Source organism: Pteronotus mesoamericanus, unplaced genomic scaffold (assembly GCF_021234165.1).
Source record: "Pteronotus mesoamericanus isolate MK-2021 breed Mesoamerican mustached bat unplaced genomic scaffold, CSHL_Meso_final scaffold_85, whole genome shotgun sequence".
NCBI classification, from domain to species: domain Eukaryota; kingdom Metazoa; phylum Chordata; class Mammalia; order Chiroptera; family Mormoopidae; genus Pteronotus; species Pteronotus mesoamericanus.
In genome coordinates this window covers 23,949,672-23,967,696 of record NW_026555329.1, presented here as the reverse complement: position 1 = coordinate 23,967,696, position 18,025 = coordinate 23,949,672, and the positions used below count along the sequence as shown (strand labels likewise).

Sequence of the window (18,025 nt, the reverse complement as noted above, 5' to 3'; positions counted from 1 at the left end):
GCAGCTCACACGCGTACAAGCTGTGTGCGGAGCGCACAAAAGGCAGGTTAACTGATTCCCTTATGCCTGAGCGAGATGGTAGCTGCAGGGTGGGAGGTGCATTATCACCCGGGCTCCACCGGCCGCCATCTCAGTTCTCTTCACAAAGTTTTCCTCACCAGTCTTTTCCCAGGCACCACCCTGCTGCCGCCTCTACCCAGAGATCAAGGAGGGTGGCTGCCACTGCAACTTTTGCGTTTGCCCTTTAAATGTCTCTTTGCATCCCCAGCCACCTGTCTCTGGCAGAGAGCGCCCCTAAGCTTTTCGGGGTTGCGTTTTATCTGTATTTTCTCGGCTTTAGCTGCTGTAGTTTAGGGGTTCCTGTTTATGATTCAGACCCCGTTCTTCTTGGGGGAAGCTAACTGGCCGTTTCAATGTCCCTCTGGTGCCAGTGCCCGTGGGCACCCAGCCCACCCTCTCGAGCCTCCACCGCACTTCTCACCCGTTGGGATGTGTGAGAGTAGAATCCACTGTCCGCGGTACCAAGGCTCCTCTCCCACTATCGCTCCACTGCTTTCCAGGTGATTACTCCCTTATTTAGTTGCAATTCCAGTTTGGTTTTGGGAGGAGGTCAGCGTGACTCACATTCACTCCTCCGCCATCTTCTCTCCCACCTCCAAGAGTAAGAAAATACGTATTTAAAGAAAGGAAAAAAAGATTGTTCTAAAAGTCTACATGATATACCTTAACATCGCCAGAAGAGGTAAAGCTATCCTTTAAGCAGTGGAAAAAGCATTCTCTGCTTTGTTATTCATTAATTTCACTTAGTCAACAAATATTTATTAAGTTTCTTTTAAGTAACTAGTATCATGCTAGATGCTAGAGAATACAAAAACCAATCTTTTAATTAAAAAAGTCTGTCACATATTTAGGGAAATTAATATTAGTAATATTAATATTAATTAAACACCTATGATGCTCTCTTGAATATGTGGGGAATTCCTAAATAGTCTAAAAGTTAAAAAATAATATTGTGAGATAAAAACATCTGAAAATCCCAATTATGTAAATGAAATATGAAGTTACTAGCAAGAACCATGCTTTCACATGAGATGGTTGCTGAAGATGATAAGGCCTCCTCTCACTTGCTCAGATTTTCATTGGGTATAACTATTGCATTTTAGACTCATAGAAGAATGACATTATTTTAAAATAATTTTCTAGCATCATACACATAGTGATATACACACATACACGTGCACACACAAATATCCAAACATAAAACCTACATTTTACTATGCACTGTACTATACATTTCCATAAAAAAAGATCTCATTTTATACTCACAGAACACCTGTATGCTACTTATTATTTCTCCTAATTTATACTGAGGTAACTGAAACCTTGAAAACTTAAACTCCTCTAAGACAAAGGCTGAGATTAGGGCTACTTAGTCCTCAAAGAATAATTTTTTCTGATCACAAAAATAAAACAATTAAACAAATTAATGTTCTAAAAAGAGTTTTTTTTCTTTCCTAATCTTTTATAGAGGTACAGAAAACAACGGGGACCAAAAGAGTTTTCTGAATCAGCAGCAGTCACTTGCTCACTCTCTCTGAAGGGGAAAATGCACTCCCTCCGAAGCAGGATTTCATATGGGGCCCATATAATAGAACAGGTTAGAGAACATTAGAATTCTTGCAGCAATCTCTTAGACATAACATTAAAAGGTCAAATGTGAGTTTTAAGGCAAAGAATATGAATTTAATCCTCAAAACTCTGAGCTAGTATTATTATCAAGGAGATATGAAGAACAGCAATTGATTTTTTTTCCTCTTCCTTTTTAATAATCAGGGCACATATTCACAACCTGTAAAAACAGGACTACCACCTTGTATTTTCCTAGGGCCTGTCTCTCAGCTCCAAGAGTTTTATAGATTTTTAAAATTAAAATTATTCCTCTAACTCTCTCTCTGGGAGCTTGGGGTGTCATTCCACATCTACATAAAAGTGAGCAGAGACAGCTCGGAACTCTGTGGTGCCTGCGTAAAGTCTAAGTCACTGCGGTGGCGTGAGCACAGTGATTCATCGCTCTGAAGTCAGGCACATCTGAGTCTGGATCCCTTCTCTGCTCTTCAACATTGATTGAGTTTCTAAATGTGTTTGTACCTTGCCTTTCATATCTTTATATGGGATAATAAATAATACTTCATAAGGTTAGTGTGAAGATTAAGGGAGGTAAGATGTATGGAGTGCTTGGCAGATTTCTGGTTTACAAGAGCTCAGTAGATGTTAGTGTGTAAGCAAAATTACAGGAATAAAAATAATTTGGTAGTAAACATCCATATTCTAAATAAATGCATGACTCTAGTCAGAATACTTGCAAGTTTACAAACGCACCTATTACATGCATGAATGTAAAATTCTTGGTGTGAAAAAGTACATGGTTTCTTCTTGCATCCAAAATATTAATTATGAAAAGTAATTAATTACTACAGAAATCTTACTGAACTGCAACATAAAATGCCTACTGGCAATACCTAATGTTTTAAAAGTGACTCTTGTTATGCAGCCATCATGTTCAATTTATAATTCATTTTCAACCTTTTAATGAATCATTAAAAATGATTAACAAGGAGATTTATTTTATAAATGTTTTTTTTTTTCCTGTTAAGGAAGGTTCCTCCTCTTCATAGGCAAACTGTGAGAAGAGAAATTTAAATAACCAGCAAATCAATGATGATAAAATTTTGTATGTGTACTGTATGGTTGTGAGTCATTGATTTTGTTTCTGATTTTTAAATTTACTGATACAGAGAATAAGTGGATATTTTACTCGTTTTATGTATATTCCATATCTGTCAATTAATTTTTTAATTGCATAATTATTTTTTAAAGTAAATATCACCTTCCTTTGCCTTCAGGGTTGTTTGACCAGTAAAAGTATCCTGTAATTCAACAAAAAGGCAAGAAATTCTGAGTGCTTACAATGCATCTAAGGCTATGGGTAAAGGAAACAGAAAAAAAAATAATCCTGGTTTTTTCTTCCAATCATTTTTTAATTATTTTGCTTTATTTTATTTTTACTGCAGTAACATTGGCTTATAACACAATATCAGTTTTAGGTGGGCAATATTATAATTTGACATTGTATGTACTACATCATACTTATCACCAAACGTCTAGTTTCTGTCCATCACCATGCAAATGGCCCCGTTTACCAGCTTTGCCCTCGTGCCACTCCTCTGCCCTTATTGTAACTGGTTCCCAGTAATCTGTTGTTCATCTCTTCGAAGTTTTGTTTGTTCAGTTGTTTTGTTTTGTTTTTTTGTGGAATATTAAAAAAATTATTTTTAACTAGTATGCACTAGTTAAACTCTATATAGTAGCATAGTTATCACTCTATCCCAGTTTACAGTGTTTACCTCTTTACATGTAATTATCAAATACTATACGGTAAAATTCTGAGGTAAAGACCAAGTGAGCAATTGATATTTAGAGGTTGCTTAACAAGGGATTCTTGAATGTATGACTGCTTAATGGTTAGCTGAATGAATGTATGGTTAGATGGATAATGAATGGTTGGGTGGATGAAACAGCATAACACAGTGGACAACGTGCCCTGCTTTAGCATTGACCTGAGTTTATAAGTCATGATATTACTAACATCATTTTACCTCTTCGCTAAATGATAATTTTAGACTATGTGACACCTCGTCTATTACTAGCCTGAAACCTTACACTCTAGCCTTCTAGTTCATACCATTGGACCAACTCAGCTCCATCTCCATAGATATTCCATTTGCACACTTGAGTACAGGCCCACCTCATACTGAGTAATATCATGGGCCACTTGGGTTATGGTTCTTTTACTCAGCTCTAGCTCTAACCTCAGTGTTCAAATTTTTCCAAAGATCCTTAAGGATTTGTGTATTTATTTTCCACTATGCTTCCTCTGACCCTACCCAACTCTTCGCATGCATTCTCCTCTGCCTGATATTTCTAACCACAGGTCTCAGCTTCCCCATTTCTGATGCCCAGTCACCTGGTATTGGGTTTATGCACTTTCTTCTGGCTTGGATGGACACACTAGATGGTGAACTCTGTGTGCTGATGGCATTAGTATCCCACCTGTGAACCCTTTGCTCTCTTAATAAGGGAACTGGGATATGCCTTGGTGAATATCACTAAACCTTATAAGGAAGAGAAATGGGTATATTAGCACCATTTCCTGTCAGGAAAAATGAAGCAAGAAATGGGATATTTAATATAGTCTGATGACTTTGTAAAATGTGAACATTCAGAGGAGATAGTATATAACGAAAATATTAATAGAACTCTCATAACATTTTTAATTGAAAGACATATCATAATTAAAAGATGTTTTAGAAATAAAAGATATTTAGATGAAGAAACCAAGAGTAACTGGAGAAGCTTCACTCCTGGCCACTGAGTTATTATCATAAAATCCTCTACCTAATATGGAATAATATGAAAATCCATTTTAATCGCAGATTCACCTTGAATTCTCAGTTACTACCCCTGTCCCACACCCAGCTAATAAAGCTAAGACATTTTTAGACACAGAGGCCAAGTTGCTCAATATCAAGGCACATGGTCAGTTTTCTAAGACTATTTATTGTCCAAGGGTCTTAACAAAGTAAGAACTGTGGGTAAACCAAACTAGTTCCTAGTTCCAATTCTGTCCCTTAAATTATACTAAGAAAGGGCATTTAAAAATCCTAGTGAGAATGTCTGCATGAGAAATAATGTATTCCTTGGCTCTATGCCTACTAAGGCAAGAGATTTAGCTCTACTTCAATACCACAGTCCTGCCTCAATTTTCAACAGTGACTACACTAACAGGCCATTATCCTGATTCTTTGATTAACTGGATTTTGTCCTGAAATTAGAGTCCATACTCTCATCGGTGGATACGTCTGTCTGGTAGCTTTTATGCCCTGCCCCCATTAGCTAGAATGTAACCAAATTCCTACTTCGACTCATTTAGATAGGCAATCCAGACATTTGGTATAGCTTTGCTGTTTGTTAATGGCAGGCATGTCATTCCTGCTCTTTATCATGTGTGTTAGTCTCTTATATTTTCACTGGAATCATTATTTTCTCATGTCTCAATTAATTGTTTCTCCCATTGCTTCACCCAACCTGGTGAGAAACTACCTAAATTGCATGTGTTTGCTTTCTTGCCTGGGCAGTAATGCCCCTATATTTTAGGTTTATGGCCTGATTTCTCTTTATAGAGAGTTAGTAATTTTAAAGAAACAAAGCTAAAAACCATCCTTTATTTTGTTCATCCATTTTTACATATTTATTTAGTGTCCTCTATGTGCCAGTTGCCAAGTCATTCATTTATTTAGGCACTGGGATAATAGAGAAGAACTTGCAGAATATATAGGAGACATGAATATGTAAGCCATCATTCTCCATTCATTTATGTGAATGCATATTAAACAAGCACCTATGCTGGGTTAGACAATATATTGACATTGTGGACACAAAAATAAATAAAAACGGTTCCTGCCTTCAAAGAATTTATGGGAGCAATAGCCATGAAAACAGATCATATACTATCATGAGGCATGCCTATTTGAATTAAAGAGGGTGATGTGGGAGCATGAATTGATACAAGATGATACTGATGAGGTAGGAAGGAGTTTGTATGCTATGTTAAGGGGATTGGCCTTATAAGGAGATGATAAAGTACAGCTGTTTATTACCATGGGAGGTAGGGATAAATTATTTGAATTCAAATCCTCTCTCCACTTACTAACTCAGTGATCATGAGTGTGTAATCTCTCTAAGTGCTGGTTGATGCATCTGTAAAATATAAATTTAGATAACACTTATTTTTATAGAAATGTTATGAGAAATAAGTGAGATAATTCACATACTTGGCCTAGTACCTGACACATAGTTTATGCTCAATAAGTATTCATCACTATTTTTATAGGCAATCAGATAATATAAGAATATTTCAAACAGGGGAATGGTGTGGCCAAATTTATGAGATAAAGCATAGTCAAAATTGTAAGGGTTATAGTCTTGAAAAATGTGATAAACCTACTGGTGATATCTATCAGGAACTGATGCTTGTGGAAGAAACTTAGGCTGGAGTTAGAGATTATGGATAAATAAGGTTGTAGCGAGAGTGTGAATAAGGGTCTCACCAAGAGAGAGTGGGTGGATTAGATAATCAGTTGGCTAAAGATGAAATTGTGTGGCGCATAAAAATATAAAGGGTAATATCAAGGAAAAAAAATGTCTATGAAGAAGACAAGTAGGAATTAAGGATGTGTTCAGTAATAAGAACCAGAATGGAGGCTTTCTCCTGTAAAAGTCATGGAAAGGCTCCCCAGATGGGGCAACAAGCTGGGTGTATGGAAAGGGGTACAAGCTCATTATTCTAACAGGTAGGAAAAACATTATGTGCAGCGAGAATAACAAGTCCCAATACTAATGATCTCAGTGAGGCTAAAATACATTGACATGTAGGAGAATGATATAAAACGATGAAATTAGTGTCCCAATAAAATATTGTAATAGAGAGGCCTACTAGTCTTTGAGATGCGCCATTGGATAGGCAGAAGAAATGGTATTGCGTATTCCAGTTGGGTGAGTCAAGGAGAAGCACAAGCTGAAAACTGGTGGCAAGAACAGGAATGAGCGATGACCAGGCTCCAGCTGAGGGCTTCTTTGGATAATTTGTTACATCTTTATTGATAACTTAGGGATAAGGCTGAACTGAAAGTTACTTCCCTCATGCCATAAATTTCCCAAAGATAATGAGCCTAACTATGTTATTTCAGTCACCATAAAATTAAATACAAACTTGAATAATATGATATTCAGTTACGCTATTAGAGAGAAATATAACCAACACTTTTACTTTTTTTTAAAGGATTTTCCTGAAAATGAGAAGTCCACAGCAAAGGCCCTGGAGGATGTAAAGGCAAATTTTTACTGTGAATTATGTGACAAGCAGTATCACAAACACCAGGAATTTGATAATCATATTAATTCTTATGATCATGCACATAAGCAGGTAAGCAAAAGTGGGAGAAATCCTTCATATTCCTGGATTTATACCTTTAGAACAGAATGTATCCACTTGATCTTAATTATTATCTTTTAAGATGCTGAGGTGAAACCATTTTATATCTTTTTTTTTCCTAAAATGTTGTGTTTTCTGTCTAAGTATTAGTGAAAGGGGTGTGTGTGTGTGTGTGTGTGTGTGTGTGTGTGTGGGTGGGTGTATGTAGCATAAAACCATAGGTGACTTTAGAAATGATATAAGTATAGTTACACTTATTTTAGAATTGTGTATATCATTGTATATGGAAAACCAGAACCCAATAAAAAGTGTCATATTCAAAACCACCTAGCTAGTTAGTGGCAGAGCTACAACACCAGACAGAATCTTTCAAGAGTTCCAAGGTGTAGGCCTAGCGAATAGTAAGTCTTGGAAAAACAATTGGGAATAAAAGGTCACAATGTCCCAAAAAACCCTATTAGGTGAATCAGGTTGATGGTAAGTGAACTGTTGCAAAGAAACAGAATTTCTCTGTAAAGCTGAGGAGTAAAGACAGGCGAAAATATTTTATTTCCTTTTTTTTAAATTTATATGTGTGTGTGTGTGTGATAGTGTCGATATCCCACACATGGATGCTAATATTCTGTAGTTTGATAAGTTAAAGAAGAAGCTATTGCTTCCATCCTGTTAGATTTTATCTTTACTGCATGAGTTATGGAAATATTGGAATTTAGGCATTAGGGGTGCTAAATACCACTAAGAAAGAAATCCCACGTGGCTAAAGAATTCATGCAAGCAGCTGTGAGAAGGTGAACACTCCTGATGTCAAATGGACCAGATACTGGAATATGTGGGTATGTCCTGTATTATCTAGGCCTAAAGTGTTCACAGGGAACAGCAATAAATATTTTGACTAACATCACTCATAGAAAAATGCATGGCCTGGGGAGATGCAAGACACTGTCTGTTTTTAAAGCTATGGTATGGGGATGTAATTGTATTTCACTGAAAAGAGCAAGAGCTACAGGATAAATTGTTTTAAAATTGTAATCTCTGAATCTTTGTGTGCCTAACAGTTACTTTGGAACTCATTCATAATGCAGATCTCCAGATTATCTTTTAAATAATCTAATTCAGTAGTTCTGAGCTGGGGCCCAGGAACATGCACTTTAAAATAATAGAAAATGGAATTTTTAAAATATATATAAAAATGAGCTATGTGGCTACCATCCAGTGACAATAGTACATTACCTTGTGTTTTTACCACTGCTGCTCACTCTCTTCCCCCTCCACCTCCAGGCATTGTTTTGAAACAACTTCCAGACATCATATCATTTCATCTGAAAGTATTTCAAGATATAAAATGATACTTAAAACAACATAGTCATCATCATATCTAAAAATTAACAGTAATCTTATAATATCATTTATGGTCTTCTTTCCTGGTCTCAAAAATGATTTATGAATTTGGGTCAGTTGAAATCAGGATGCGAAACTATCTAAACTCTTGGTTGATATGCCTTTAGTTTTATTTCAGTAAAGAATTAATCCTTGAAAAACGTGAGTTTGAACTGTGCAGGTCCAATCATGTGAAGATTCTTAAAGTAAATATATTGGAAAAGTGTTTTGAGATTTGAGACAATTTGAAAAAACTAACAGACAACCTGTGTAGCCTAGAAAGACTAAAAAATTCAGAGAGAGTTTTGTGTGTGTGTGTGTCATGAATGTAGAAAATACATGTAGATGCTAGTTTATTTTGTCATTTACTACCATAAAATATACACAAATTTATTATAAAAAGTTAAAAGTTATCAAAATTATGCACGAAACACAGACAGTACACGGTGTCATTCACAGCTGAGAGAAATACAAATAAATGAATATGTGGTACTAAAATTATAATTGAAAATATTAACTGTAGTACATTCTGTGTACTGCTGTAACAACTCTGTAGCCACCTCCTGTTGCTATTGTGAGTATTTCTAGCACATGTTTAAAACACCTTGTGATGTTATCTGCCTGAGTAGTTCCCTCCAGTAATCGGTGTACTAGTAAAAAGTGATCTCTGGCAGTTCTCTCATGTTTTTCATCATGTTTAGTGTAATGCTATACCTTTAATAAGACCAGAAGACCCGTTCCAAGTACCCCTAGTGATTCTGAAAGTTTGTGTGCCTAAGAAGCAGAAAAAAAATATTGATACTAGAAGAAAAATTTTAATTACTTGATAGATTGAGGTCTGTAGCTACTGTTGCCCATCATTTCAAGATAAATGAATCCAGCATAAGGACCACTGTAAAAAAAGAATAAAGCTGTCATACCAGCTATGCCAGCAGGCATGAAAACCTTGTACTTTTTGCAAAACACGGTGTTATATCATATTAAAAATGCAGCTTTTACATGGGTGTAGGATTGCTATCAGTAAAGAATACCTATAGACTCAAATATGATTAGGAAAAAAACCAGACATTGTATGACAACTTACAGCAAAAAGAAGGTAAAAGATCTAATGCTAGAGAATTTTATGACCGCGAAGAATGGTTAGGTAACTTTAGAAAGAGATTTGACTAAAAAAGTATCAAGACCCCAGGAGAAGCATCTTCTGCTGACCAAGAGGCTGCAGATGAGATCCCAGAGGCCATTAAGAAAATCATTGAGGAAAAGGGACATTTGCCTGACCAGGTTTTCAAAGCAGACAAAAGGGCAGGGGAGCTGCGAAGGACACTTATCAGCAAGAAAGGGAAGAGGGAAAGCCAGCACCAAGATTTGAGGCAAGAGGGAATAAGCTAACTCTATGGTTTCTGTAAATGCAGTTGGGTTCATGACTAGGAGGGTCCTTATGGATGAAGCTTCTAACTCATGAACCTAAAAGAAAAGATAAACACCAACTGCCAGTCTTTTGATTGTACAACAAGGAGGCCTAGACAATGAGGATCCTTTTACTGGTTGGTGCCATTGATGCTTTAGGTGTTCCATTCCATCTTTAAATATTACTCCTTTAAATTTATTTTTTTCTTGTGAAAGACTATTTTTTTATTTTTATTATTGCATTTTTCCGTGGCCATTTATCTCCCTTATATCCCCCTCCCCCACCATAACATTCCCCAGGTCCATCCATGCTAGTGCAAAGGGTAAAAGTTCTTCTTTTTTTATGACTGAATAATATTCCATTCTGTTAATATCCCATGGCTCATAGCAATATTTCATCTGATATATCTACTCAGGCAAGGGGAAAAAAAGAAAAAAATAAACAAATGGGATTACATCAAACTAAAAAATCTTTGTACAGCAAAGGAAATCACCAAAACAAAATTAAAAGACAACCCATGAAATTGGAGAAAATATTTCCCAATACATCTGATAAGGGGTTAATATCCAACATTTATAAAAAACTTACAAAACTCAACACCCCCCAAAACAATCCAGTTATAAAGTGGGCAACAGATCTGAATAGACATTTCTCCAGTGAGGACATACAGATGGCCAATAGACGTATGTAAAGATGTTCAACATCACTAATCATCAGAGAGGTGCAAATTAAAAACACAATGATAAATCACCTCACACAGGTCAGAATGGCTATCATCAATAAGTCAATAAACAAGTGCTGGTGAGGATATGGAGAAAAGAAGACCCTTTGCCCTACTGGTGGGACTGCAGATTGATGCAGCCACTGTGGAAATCGGTATGGAGGTATCACAAAAAATTAAAAATGGAACTGCCTGTGACCCCAGGATCCCACTTCTGGGAATATATCCAAAGAAACTAAAAACACTAACTCAAAAGAACATAAACACCCCTATGTTCATTGCAGTGTTATTTACAATCACCAAAATATGGAAGGAACCTGAGTATCCATCCTTTAAAGTTAACTTTGATATTGAGCAATGCTCCTAGCCACTCAGAACCCCAGAAGTTCCATACCAAATGGTCAAAGTGGTCCATTGGTCCCCAAACAAAGTATCTTTAATTCAGCTTCTAGATCAGGGGGTTATAAGGACCTTTACACCTCAGTACATGATACTCTATGTAAGAACTGTCAACATTACAGAAGAGAACCCCAAAAGAGAGAACATTGTGAATGTCTGGAAGGATTACACCATCAAAGATGCATTGTTCATTATAGAAAAAGCCATCAAGCTCAGAACAATACATTCCTGCTGGGGAAACTGTGTCCAGGTGTTGTATATGGCTTCACATAATTCATAACACAGGCAATCAGGGAATAGAAGAAATTGTAGATATGTCAAAAAAAGTGGGGGGTGAAGAGTTTCAAGATATGGGTCTCGTAGAAATTGAGAAATGGAAAAGCCAGCAGACACCATGCCAGAGGAATTAACAGGAGACGATTTGATGAAGATGAGTGCTTCCAAACCAGTGCCAGGTGCTGAGGGAGAAGCGGTGGACGGAGTGCCGAAAACAAACTGACGTTAGGCAACCTGGCAGAAGGGTTCCGGTTATTCAAGGCTGCTTTGGACTTCTTTTATGACATTGACCCTTCCGTGATGCAAGCCCTGAAACTAAAGCAAACAATGGAAGGATTGGTACCATATGGAAACATTGTTAGATAAACTAAAAAGCAATAAAGTCAGGCAGAAATTATGATGCATTTTCATAAAGTTACACTGAGCCTGCCTGTCTCTGCTGCTTCCCCTTCCACCTCCTCCACCTCCTCCACTTATCTATTTTCTTTTTCTTATGATTTTCTTAATAACAGTTTCTTTTCTCTAGCTTACTTTATATACAAATACAATATATAATGGAATATGGACAAATTTGGTGCCTAACTTTAGGTAGCCTATAGTCTGAGGAGAGACACACATGTCAATAAATCTTTAAAATAAATTGTAGATATTGTATACCTGGGATACTAAAAGCATACAAAACTCTACTACTTCAATCCTCACCTGAGGACATGCTTGTTGATTTTAGTGAGAGAGAAATATCAATTGGTTGTCTCTCATATGCTCCTGGACTTGGGACTGAACCCACAACCCAGGCACATGCCCTGACCAGGAATCGAATCCATGATCTTTCAGTTTATGGGATGATGCTCCAACTAACTGTGTCACACCAGCCAGGGCCAAAACTAATTTTTTAAAAAAAGATGTCAGGTAAGCTGGAATTCTTTTTTAAAATGAATAGAATTTAACCATGTTATCAAGAATGATAGTCCCTGTGTGGTAGAAAACCTAAAATCAAGGCATGGGAGTGGCTATAAAATATGACCCACCCAGAGAGAAATTGCAAAAGGTTCACTGTGGCCACTATAGTCACCTCCACTCTCTTGGGGAGCTCTTTAAAATACTTTGGAACTGCATCTCATTCCTCTCATTCTTATTTTACAATATTTCTTGCTTTCATTCTTTATTTTATCACTCATGAAATATCATTCATATTTAATCCCATTCTTGAATATGTGCTAGAGCCTTCTAACTGACTTCCCTGTTTCCAATATTTTTCCCACTCCAAACCTACCTATTTATTTATGGCCGGAGTAACCTTCCCAAGTAGTCACATTTATATTACCTCTCTTCTGCTTGGAAATCTTCAATGGGTGATTGCTTTTGTAAAGAGTCTGAACTACTTAGTCTATCACTGAAAACAGCCACTGTCTAATTCTTGCTTCCATATCCAGATTTATCTCCTGCAACTCCAGAATTTCCCTACAGTTTCTCAAAAGATCTCATGCTTTCCAACACGCTCATCTTGGCCCATAGCTTTCCCTCTGCCTGGGATGCCTTCCCATCTCTTGGCTATATTTCAACATATTCTTCCATGTATTTAATGCATAGATTGGAAACTTGTATGTGCTTATTAAAAGAACTGAGATCCCACGGTAAGCTTAATGATTTAGCAGCATTTTTCAAATTCCCTTTGATCAAAAGATATTAATGTTGTGCAGACTTTTGTACATGCTGTACACTTTGGAAGACATTGAAATACTTAAATTTGCTATACATCTTGTAATACTGCTTTCTTGGATAGTATTGAAATATTTCTATCTAGTGATTTATTTTGGCACAAAATATTTTGAAAAATTACCTGAATTTTAAGTGGAGCTGAGTGTATAATTTCCTTTTTTAATGAAAGTAAATTTTATGTAGGGAGAAATAAAATATGCACTAAAATAAAACATGCAGAATCATTTTTTTCTCAAATTCCAGAGCTAAATATGTCTATTTGTTCTTGCTTCAGTATAGACTCTTCTTGATTGTGATGATGATTATAATGATGGTAAGGGATTTGACTGAGAGTATTTTTGGCCTGAGTAACACAGTTTCCTTGGCCTATTTGGTAAATCTTCCAACAATATGCTCTTTTTGATATACTTAGAAGAGAATCTAAAATTACATGGAATTAATTCTGTTACCCATTAATAGAAGATTTTCGAACTAGAAACAAGGTATTATGCAGTTTTCTTTCTGCTTTTCCTTCTCAAATTTATAATTACTCATAATTCTTCAGTTTAATAAATGATTTCTAAAGTTTTTGTAGTCTTTTATCTAAATATAAAATTCATGTAATAATCTTTTATTATAAAGCTTATATTATTCATAGATTAGTTGTAATTATAGGGAAATAAGTCAATACTTAAATTTAAAGAATGAAATAAAACAATCTGAAATTTGTAGCTTTAAATTATTGCATTAGACAGGTAATATTTATTTTTATGATGTAATAAAAAATAAAATATTTTTCTTAGGTATTATTTTTAGAGAAAAATAGCTTATTAATAACAAAGTGGATTTTTTATATTCTTAAACAAAGGGATATGAATTTTTAGCTTTAACAACCCAATTCCATGTATAACTTAGGTTTTTGGAAATAACTCAATTATTTTAGCTATCACCTTCGACTTCTTATAATTCCTTGTAAATGCTGAGCATTACTACTAAAGCAATTTGAATGTGTATTCAAATTATAAAAATTTGGATAAAGACAACACTGTAATCATTAATACAACTAATATGTCAGTAGCAAGTAATTCTTTGTGAGATAACCTACAGGTCACAATGCCTTTCTCACGATTGCTAGCTGCAAATACTGGCATGAAAATATACACATTCTTACAAGCAGCTGCAGTTTTTTCTGACCCAGAGATACTCTGGCTCACCTCAACTTAGAAAAAAGCAAATGAGCTGGATCCTCATACAATTAACCCATAAAAATATCTGCAGTAATAAAAAAACAAATCCACTTTTAGATCCTTCACATGGAAAGCTTAATCCTCCTAATCTTTGTTTGCTTCACAATAGAATTTATTTTCACTCAAGAAGGGCTGTGCACTTGTCAAGCCTGGATTTGAACTCCAAATTGATTCACTCTTAAAATATTGTTTTTGATTCTCCCCCATCTCTACCTGCTCAGGATAAAATAAGAAAACAAAACTATGTTTGTCCTCTTGTCTCCACGGGAAAAAGATTCCCAAAACGTCTAAATGAGTTAAATCCAGTTACCTCTTGCTTTGTTCCTACAATTTGATTTATATTTTCTCCAAATACTTCCTGAATTGGCCCAATAATATATTTAGCATAATATGTTTAAGTTAATAGTCCTCTCAGTGCAGCAACAATACTTCAAAGTCTTGTTGATTTGTAAGATCATCAAGATTGAAGAAATATAGACAGAAGTCCCTGGAATGAATACTCTCAGAACCATAAATTTTGGTGAAATAAAATAATCCTTATCTCCTGCTGTGTTTGCACTCTATAAACACAGCTTTCTGGTACACACACACAGACACACACACAAGGCATGGCAAAAGTGGTTTATAGTTGTTAGAGCATGAATTATGGAATTTATTCTTGTATTAATTATTTTGTGTCATTTTCCATACAAACAACTGTTAACTTACTTTTGCCCCATACTGTATATATAATTATATATGTAATAGTTATACATAATTTTATATTCCAATTTTTCTATTGAACCTTTTTTCACATTACATGAATATGTATATGAGAAGAGAGAGACAGTAGACAGTGAGAGAGAGGAAATAGACAAACATTAGTTTTAATGCTAAAGGCATCCCTAAAATAATTTATAGTACTTGGCTGTTTATCTGACACTCCTCTGTGTGCATAGATTGAGTTTGGCATGTGATAATCTTCAATATGGTATGATAGGGCAGTAATTCATTTTTTCATCGGTGACTTCCAGGGCTATAGTTTAGCCCTGAAATATATGAGGTATTCCTAAGACTATATCCTACCTGGTTCAATTTTTCCAGAGAGCAAGCCTCAGATTTCTGCTAGAGTAGGTTTGGGGACTTGCTGGTCCATATGCTCTTTTGTAAACTTTAGCCAATTCTAGTATTTCTAATCCTGGTCTCCAGATTCCCAGTTCTACTTCTCTAGCAGATTTCTGGACTGATATCATCTTATCTTCACCTCAGAAGTCTGCTTGCTTTATCTGTTATGTTGTACATCTTCCTTTCTCCCTCCCTCCTTTCCTCCCTTCCTCCCTCCCTCCCTCCTTTCCTTCCTTCCTTCCTTCCTTCCTTCCTTCTTTCCTTCCTTTTCTTTATCTGAGGGCCAATGCCACTTCTATTTCTCAAGAAAATAGGACCAATGCTACCTTCCTCAGAGTGTTATTGTGATAATCAAATGAAACAATGCATGAGAATCCCTAACCCAGTGCCTAGCATACAGTATATACTCAATAAAGCTGATGTAGGCATAATTCACAAGGTGAGCTTTCCAAGGAGGGGCTAGAGGACCATTTAAAAACATTTTTATTGTAGTTTTTCCATTACCATTTAGTCTCCTTTTACCCCATTCCCCTGCAATCACTACATTGTTGTCCATGTCCATGAGCACGTTTTCATTTTTGCTCAATCCCTCTACCCCCTAAAAGCCCTTTAGCTGTTATCCTGCTACCTATGAGTCTATCTCTATTTTGCTTATTAGTTCCATTTGTTCATTATGTTCTGCATATGAGTGCAATCATATGGTATTTGTCTTTCTCTGACTAACTTATTTCACTAAGCATAATAATCTCCAGGCCCATCCATACTGTCACAAAGGGTAATATTTTGTTCTTTTTTACAGCTGAGTAGTACTCCATTGTGTAAATGTCCCATAGTTGTTTTATCTACTCACCTGCTGATGGGCATAGCCTACACATAAGCACCCCTAAGTTCATTACAGCATTATTTACAATCACCAAAATATGGAGGCCCATTTCTCAAGGATACTTTGTGAGGGATTCTCTCATCAAATGGGAAGCTAACTGGAAGGATCTCTTGTATATTTTATCTCTGAAATTATGGCTACATAAATTTGTAGTCAAATACAACTTTCTCTCATTTAATATAATTTTATGCATAAACTAGAAAGTGAAACAAGAGCGAACAAACAAACAAAAACATTGCTGCTAGTGTTAGGTCCTTGGAGCCATATCATCTTATTGGCCTTTTTCTTTCTGAACACAATTTAACAACTTCACTTTGTTGTCTGTCAAATGTCAGACACCATGAGAAACTATGCAGCAGAGTCTTGATTCTTTACCATGCATATGCTTTTTGCATTTGTAAATCCATTGGCTTACTTTTCCAAGCCTATTTTTTAGTTTTTCTAATTTACATTCTAGCTTCCTGACATAATATTTTAGCATATTATGACAGCCCTATGCTGAATGAATTATGCATGAAATTAAGCTTTCAGTGTTCAATAACAGCTTCTAGTATACCATGGTTCAAGATTTACACATGACAATATTATTTTCCTTATTTAATAAGTATTATTATCTTCTGCATATCTTACGCTAGATGAGTTCATCTATATAACAATGTAAGTAAACTTTGTTATTTAAGTAATAACATTATACCCATTATACTAAAATAGCCAAAATATTGCAGGGTTGTAGGTCAGCCTGGGCTCACTGCCCCCACATGTTAATGATAAAGTCAGAGGTTAGAAAAGGGAGCAATACTTACCTTGTAAATCAGTTTTAATTCATTATTTCTCTCCTGTTTCCATGGGAGTCTACAATTCATATGTGGCATTTGTTCAGTAATTCACTCTTTCAGTTATTTAAAAATCATTTGTGCTAGATACTGTGTATTCTGTTGACTTAAAAATAAGTAACCACTTTCCTTTTCTGGCCCATTCTGTATGACATTTGGAAGTTGTCACTCCCATCTACATAACCAGACAAAATCTGCACAAACTGAAATCAACAACTGTTCTCAGAACCAGAATTGAGGTTACAGGGCAAACTGCTTGCCCCCAAATTGGAAAAACTGACAGGTGGATACAGAGAATCACAACTCACCAAAGTTGAATCCAGGAATTCTTAGGGAATCACTGACAATGTAGGAAAATCTAAATTATAACTGATATATTGCTGGAAGCTCAGTGTGGACAAGTGTGATTTAAAATTCTGGTGGAGAGAGGGCAATCTTAGGAAGAGCACCATGCTTTTATGAATTTTACCTCTAGGAGTCCTATCTCATTCTTATAGTGGCAGTAGAAGAAAAAAATCCCCCTTGGGCTACTGTCAGGGGATGAGGAAATGTATCCATTTTAAAAGGTGTCAGAGCCTTCTGGTGTTCTTAAGACCTGTCTTCAAGAAAAACTTTTTCCAGAAAAACTTTTTCCAGAAAAACTTTTTTAATCAGTCTTGAGGCAGTGAATTCCTATCTCCCTGTTTAGCCTTCCTGTAACCCATGGTGGTGGGGAAGGGGCAAACCAACCTTAAGAAACACTTGTGAAAGTCATAGGCGAGGGGATCGCTAAAGACTGAGACTCGGTCATGGTGCTACAGAACACTTCACTTCCTCCCACCGACACCTTGCCGCCATATCAGCAGAGCTCCTGAAAAACAATAGAAAAATCAACAGAAACAACAGCCTATCTCCAGTCTTGTTTAAGAAGTCTTTTGGAAACTCAAAGTCAATAGAGGAGATACAAACATGGATGCCAGAATTAAATTTTAGCCTCTGGTAACTATAGCTACCGCAAACACTAAATATAATCAAACCCCTAGTTGGAT

General features: G+C 36.0%; 1 protein-coding gene across 1 annotated transcript in view; it reads left to right on the top strand.

The window, feature by feature from the left end:
• The window catches only part of ZNF804B (zinc finger protein 804B), a 492,414-nt gene that overhangs the window by 390,133 nt on the left and 84,256 nt on the right, over positions 1–18,025 (top strand). Inside the window, exon 2 of the mRNA XM_054564193.1 lies at positions 6,899–7,042. Coding sequence (XP_054420168.1) covers positions 6,899–7,042 — 144 coding nt within the window. The remainder of the gene's footprint in view (positions 1–6,898; positions 7,043–18,025) is intronic.